The 7,082-nt window shown below is 41.4% G+C and overlaps 1 gene segment (V, D, J or C); it reads left to right on the top strand.

The window, feature by feature from the left end:
- Nucleotides 1-2,475: 2,475 nt before the first annotated feature.
- LOC129621992 (T cell receptor alpha variable 22-like) lies at nucleotides 2,476-3,130 on the top strand. The segment is given in 2 exon segments: nucleotides 2,476-2,527; nucleotides 2,742-3,130. Coding segments are annotated over 2 exon segments (441 nt in total).
- The last annotated feature ends 3,952 nt before the right edge of the window (nucleotides 3,131-7,082 follow it).

The raw sequence follows: 7,082 nt of genomic DNA, 5'->3' as shown, positions 1-7,082 counted from the left end.
GCAGATTCTTTACCAGCTGAGCCACCAGGGAAGTCTAAGAATACTGGAGCGGGTAGCCTATCCCTTTTCTAGCGGATCTTCCCCACCCAGGAATCCATACGGGGTCTTCTGCATTGTGGGTGGATTCTTTACCAGTTGAGCAACCAGGGAACATGAGTTTGAGCATATTGGGAGATAACGAAGGACAGGGAAGCCTGGCATGCTGTTGTTCACGATGTTGCAAAGAGTCAGACACAACTTAGTGACTGAACAACAACTGCAATTTAATATGCAAACCCCAGAAAACACTCTTATCAGCTTAGAATGGGAAGAAATTCAAGCCTAGGAAAGAACAGGGAGGAAATGGGGCACAAAAGACTCAATAGGAAATTTGCTCTAATTGTTGACCTCCAGGGGGTGATGTTGCATTAACTGGAATGTCACTTCTAATAAAAGCTCCATTTCACTTCTTTGAGCTTCTGTGCCTCACAGCTCACTGAGTTGCACATTTGAACAGGCTCAACACCAGGAGCAGTGATTATCAAGGAAGGATCTCTTATTGATAGTCACTAGAACATGCTTGCATTGGGATCCTTTGAATCTCTGATTTCCCTGTAATATGACTCAGCACACTCTGGCACATTCCTTCCTGCTCCTCAGGGGAGATCTTCTGCAATAGGGCTCTTCGCTTCCTTCCTGTATAGCCATGCTCTTTACCACCCTTCTGTTGGGAATTTTCTTCATAGGGAATCAGTAACATTATATTCCATGCTCCTGCCTCTATAGACTAAACAGAGTTCTGGTTGAAATCTGAATAGAGACACTCTCATTATAAGCAGGTCTGTCTTAGTCTCACTGATTCAGCACTGCTGTTGCAGGAAGAGCTGGAGCCCAGTCAGTGACCTGCCTGACAGCCACATCACTGGCTCAAAGGGGATCCCTGAAGTGGAGATGCAACTACTCCTCCCTCTAGTTAACGTCCCTATCTCTTCTTGTATGCCCAGACAATAGAGTAGGAGGAAAAAGTTTTGCTTTATCTGGAGGCTGCCTGTAACAGGCATTCTAGGGTAAACACATTTTCATGCAAAGTTCCAAGTGACCCACTCTCGTTGCCCATCTCCTCTTTTCTTCTAATTCAACTCCTCTAATACCCACTGTGTGCCCAATAATAATTGATTCTAATCAACTTTATTTTTCTGCACTATTTCTCACAGTTCCTTTAGTAAACATTTGCCATATCTCAAACTGTTCATCTGATCCTCGTGTCTGCAGGTCACTTCAATTTTACCTCAGTGAAAATATACAGGTCCTCATTTTCCATCCTTTTTACCTCAAAATCCATATACACAGAACCATTATTATTCATAGAGTCTGAGAAAAAGCAAAGATTGCCTTTCATATGTTTTAAAAACCCTTATTTTTCTTTTGAAATAACCTACTAGAGGCAAAAAGCAGAATACAAATAACAATAGTTAACAGTTAAAATGTATTTTGTGTAAAATAGATAACTAATGGGAAGTTGCAGTATAAACAGGGAGCCCATACTGGTGCTCTGTGAGGAACTAGAGCATTGGAGGGAGGCTCAACAGGGAGGGGCTATATATATAATACTAACTGATTCACTTTGTTGTACAGCAGAAACTGACCCAACAATGTAAAGCAATTATTCTCTAATTTAAAAAAATAATAAAATAAACTTTATTTAAGCCTGAAATTTTATTTAAAATTTATTTTAAAATTATGTTTTTAATTAATTAATTAATCTTAATTGGAGGGTAATTATTTTACAGTATTGTGGAGGTTTTTGCTGTACTTCAACATGAATGAGTTTTGACAAAAATAAAAATATTAGTTTTAATAAAAATAAAGCTATTTACAATTCTATTTTCAATGCTCATCAAGTGACAAAAAATAATATCGCACTTTATGTAGGTTCAGTCTAAATAAATAAATATATATATATATATTTAAAAGTAAACATGTTTAATACTGCAAAATGTTCCAACCAAGACTGCTATGAATACTGTGCTGATTTATGAGCACCCTTCAGAATCACAGGTGAGTGCATAAGAGATGCCAAAGGGAAAAAAAAAAAAAGGACCCTGAGAACTACTGGGAAATAAAATTTCATTTTGCAAGAATCTCCTGCATCCATGCCAGCTGGATAATTAGTTTGTTTTCTCTTCCCTAAAATCCTCCACAAATTCAAATCAGAGTCTGCCTTCTTTGCAATGTTCTTAGAAAATGACCCTCAAGTCCTAAAATAATGACCTTTCTATTTCTCATTCTCCTAACTCCTCTGCAGTCCATTCTGAATTGGTTGAGGTGGTAGGGTGGGGCTTTCTGTCAGAAAGTGAGGGCATGAGCAGGATTTGTCGGGTGAGCTGATTGGCTGCAGGAGCAGGAACATTTCCACAAGGACTTACGACACTCACCCCCTCAGGGTTTAGTGAAGTGTCTTACAGTGGAAATGTCTCAGTAAGAAGAGGAAACATCATGAAGAGGCTAGCAGGCACTGTGCTGGGGCTTTTGTTTGCCCAGGTTTGCTGTGAGTTGGGGTTGCCCCAGAGGGGCATCTGAAGGATTGAGCAGCTGCTGTATTGTTAAGGGAGGGAGAGGAACTGACAAGTCCTGCAGACTTTCTATCCTCATCATCTATGGGATCAGCGGAGGAGCAGGTGGGGGCGGTGGTGGAGGCACTTTCAGGGTTTTGTAGGAGTTGCAGTGACCCTCACCAGTGACTGTTTCTCTTTCCTCATCAGCTGTGCGAGGGGTGGATATGGAGCAGAGTCCCCCAGCCCTGAGTCTCCAGGAGGGAGCCAACTCCACGCTTCAGTGTAATTTTTCCACTTCCCCACAGAGTGTGAATTGGTATCTTAAGAACCCTGGGGGCCACCTCATCCACCTGGTTTATGTTCCTTCAAGGACAAAGCAGTTTGGAAGATTAAAGGCCACCACAGTCCTTACAGAACGCCGAAGATCACTGCACATTTCCTCTTCGCAGATCACAGACTCAGGCACTTACTTCTGTGCCGTGCAGCACAGTGCTCCCCAGGCACCTGAAGCCTCTACACAAACCCTCTGCGGGCTCAGCCCCTCCTCCAGCCACAGTCACACCGTGAGGCCACCACAGGGCATTTGCAGTGCTTAGTATTTCTTACAAACATTAGTATAGGTATAAGCACAAACGCTTTTTAGCCCTACAGATTTGTGTTGGTCTTGTCCCTTCTCAGTCTATCTCCTTCTGCACCAGAACCTCTAACTTGTAACTAAAAAAAGTAGCTGATAAGAGGACAGAATTAAAATAATATTTCCCACAGTATGCCAGACTCCAAAACAGTAAACATTGAAAGCAACTAAAAGAAGAGAGAAGTCTCTCCAGTAAAGATACTATCCAGCTTGGTTGGGTGTCTCAAGAATGTTCAATCTGTCTCACTGCGATGTATCCCAAGAGGCAACTGCAAGCACTGGTATCCCATCCTAGGAGTGCAGCAAAGTGAAGAGAAAATATTTGCTCAGTGTTTAATATGAATTTGGCCACTTACAAAATATTTCTTATAGTTCTGGATGCAAGAAATCTAAAATCCGTTTAGCTGTCTACAGCAAAGGTCTTGGCAGGGTTGATTCCTTCCAGATTCTCTGGGGAAGAATCTGTTTCCTTTCCTTTTGTAGCTTCTGGAGGCCACTTGGATCCATGGCTCAAGACTCCTTCTTGAATGACTCCAAATCTTACTTCCACCACCATGGCTCTCTCCTCTCCTGGAGTCAAATATCTTTCTGACTCTGTCCTCTAAGGTATAAAGATTTAAAGCACAGAAATCTCAATTAAATAGAGCTGGCAGAAGAATGGGTGTTCTCCCGACCTGTGGACACCACAGAGGGCAAAAAAAGACGATAGAAGCCTTTACTTCCCTGGTCAGGACACAGTCAATGGAAAGTCAAGGGCACTCTGTTTACTATAACCCTCTTAATTTCCTTGTCTTCTCTATAAAAGCATTTCCTTTCCTTGTTCAGTGGGGACTTGCATGTGGCTCCTCATGGTTGCAGATCTGGAACTTCAGTCCTTTGGTGACATAAAATAAATCATCTTTTCTGGAGAAATTTGGCAGTCTGTCATTTGTTCCCTATACCTTGTGATTTTGTTTTTGTTCTGTTGTATTTGTTCCTTTGTTTTGATTCATTTTTATATATCATATGTAAGTAAAAAACAGTATTTGTCTTTCTCTGTCTAACTTATTTCACTAAGTATAATACACTCCATATCTATCTATGTTGTTCTATTTGGCAGGATTGCATTCCTTTTTATATTTGATTAATGTTCTATTGTGTGGTGTGTGTGTGTGTGAGTGTATATAGATAGTTAGATGAAAGATTGATACTTTCTCTATCCATTCATCTATGAATGAGCACTTAGCTTGGTTCCAGATCTTGGTTACTATAACAAATGCTGCTATAAACATTGGAGTGCAGATACAATTTGGAAGAGTTTTGTTTTCTTTGGACAAATACCTAGGAGTGAAATTGCTGGGTCATATGGTAGTTGTATTTTTAGTGTTCTGAGAAGAATCTCCATAATGCTTTCCATAGTAGCTCCTCCAATTTCCAACCCAGCAGCAGTGCCCTAGGGTTTCCTTTCTTCTGCATCCTCACCACACTTGTTATTTCTTTTCATTTGATAATAGTAATTCTGATAGATGTGAGGTGACACCTCATTTTGCATAGATTTGCTCTTTTTCTGAATATTTGAGACTTTGGACATCTTTTCATGTACCTATTGGCTATCTCTTTGAAAAAATGGCTATTCAGGTCCTATGTGCAGTTTTTAATCAGACTGTGTTTTTGTTCAGTTCAGTTCAGTTCTATCGCTCAGTTGTGTCCGACTCTTTGTGACCCCATAAATCGCAGCACGCCAGGCCTCCCTGTCGATCACCAACTCCCAGAGTTCACTCAAACTCACGACCATTGACTCAGTGATGCCATCCAGCCATCTCATCCTCTGTTGTCCTCTTCTCCTCCTGCCCCCAATCCCTCCCAGCATCAGAGCCTTTTCCAATGAGTCAACTCTTCGCATGAGGTAGGCAAAGTACTGGAGTTTGAGCTTTAGCATCATACTTTACAAAGATATCCCAGGGCTGATCTCCTTCAGAATGGACTGGTTGGATCTCCTTGCAGTCCAAGGGACTCTCAAGAGTCTTCTCCAACACCACAGTTCAAAAGCATCAATTCTTCGGCACTCTGCCTTCTTCACAGTCCAACTCTCACATCTGTACATGACCACAGGAAAAACCATAGCCTTGACTAGATGAACCTTTGTTGGCAAAGTAATGTCTCTGCTTTTGAATATGCTATCTAGGTTGGACATAACTTTCCTTCCAAGGAGTAAGCGTCTTTTAATTTCATGGCTGCAGTCACCATCTGCAGTGATTTTGGAGCCCCCAAAAATAAAGTCTGACACCGTTTCCACTGTTTCCCCATCTATTTCCCATGAAGTGATGGGACCAGATGCCATGATCTTCATTTTCTGAATGTTGAGCTCTAAGCCAACTTTTTCACTTTCACTTTCATCAAGAGGCTTTTGAGTTCCTCTTCTCTTTCTGCCATAAGGGTGGTGTCATCTGCATATCTGAGGTTATTGATATTTCTCCCAGAAATCTTGATTCCAGCTTGTGTTTCTTCCAGTCAAGGGTTTCTCATGATGTACTCTGCATGTAAGTTAAATAAGCAGGGTGACAATATACAGACTTGGCGTACTCCTTTTCCTATTTGGAACCAGTCTGTTGTTCCATGTCCAGTTCTCACTGTTGCTTCCTGACCTGAATACAGATTTCTCAAAAGGCAGGTCAGGTGGTCTGGTATTCCCATCTCTTGAAGAATTTTCCACAGTTTATTGTGATCCACACAGTCAAAGGCTTTGGCATAGTCAAAAAAACAGAAATAGATGTTTTTCTGGAACTCTCTTGCTTTTTCCATGATCCAGCGGGTGTTGGCAATTTGATCTCTGGTTCCTCTGCCTTTTCTAAAACCAGCTTGAACATCAAGAAGTTCACAGTTCACATATTGCTGAAGTCTGGCTTGGAGAATTTTGAGCAGTACTTTACTAGCATGTGAGATGAGTGCAATTGTGCAGTAGTTTGAGCATTCTTTGGCACTGCCTTTCTTTGGGATTGGAATGAAAACTGACGTTTTCCATGCCTGTGGCCACTGCTGAGTTTTCCAAATTTGCTGGCATATAGAGTGCAGCACTTCCACAGCATCCTCTTTCAGGATTTGAAATAGCTCAACTGGAATTCCATCACCTCCACTAGCTTTGTTCGTAGTGATGCTTTCTAAGGCTCACTTGACTTCACATTCCAGGATGTCTGGCTCTAGGTCAGTGATCACACCACCGTGATTATCTGGGTCATGAAGATCTTTTTTGTACAGTTCTTCTGTGTATTCTTGCCACCTCTTCTTGATATCTTCTGCTTCTGTTAGGTCCATATCTTATCTGTCCTTTACCGAGCTCATCTTTGCATGAAATGTTCCTTTTGTATCTCTAATTTTCTTGAAGAGATCTCTAGTCTTTCCTATTCTTTTGTTTTCCTCTATTTATTTGCATTGATGTCTGAGGAAGGCTTTCTTATCTCTCCTTGCTATTCTTTGGAGCTCTGCATTCAGATGCTGATATCTTTCCTTTTCTCCTTTGCTTTTTGCTTCTCTTCTTTTTACAGCTATTTGTTTTCGTTATTGAGGTATATAATGTCTTTGTTTATTTTGGATATTAATCCCTTATTGCAATACCTACTCCCCATCAATAGTTTGCCTTTTATTTTTGTTGATGGTTTCTTTGCTGTGCATTAGGTTTTAGTTTAATTCAGTTCAGTTCAGTTCAGTCGCTCAGTTGTGTCCAACTCTTTGTGACCCCATGAACTGCAGCACGCCAGCCTCCCTGTCCATCACCAACTCCTGGAGTTCACCTAAACTCATGTCCATCGAGTCGGTGATGCCATACAGCCATCCCCATTCTCCTCCTGCCCCTAATCCCTCCCAGCATCAGGGTCTTTTCCAATGAGTCAAATCTTCGCATGAGGTGGCCAAAGTACTGGAGTTTCAGCTTTAGCATC

This window comes from Bubalus kerabau, chromosome 10, assembly GCF_029407905.1.
Source record: "Bubalus kerabau isolate K-KA32 ecotype Philippines breed swamp buffalo chromosome 10, PCC_UOA_SB_1v2, whole genome shotgun sequence".
Taxonomy (NCBI): domain Eukaryota; kingdom Metazoa; phylum Chordata; class Mammalia; order Artiodactyla; family Bovidae; genus Bubalus; species Bubalus kerabau.
Note: the sequence above shows the minus strand (reverse complement) of the source record. Positions and strands in the feature narration are given on the sequence as shown.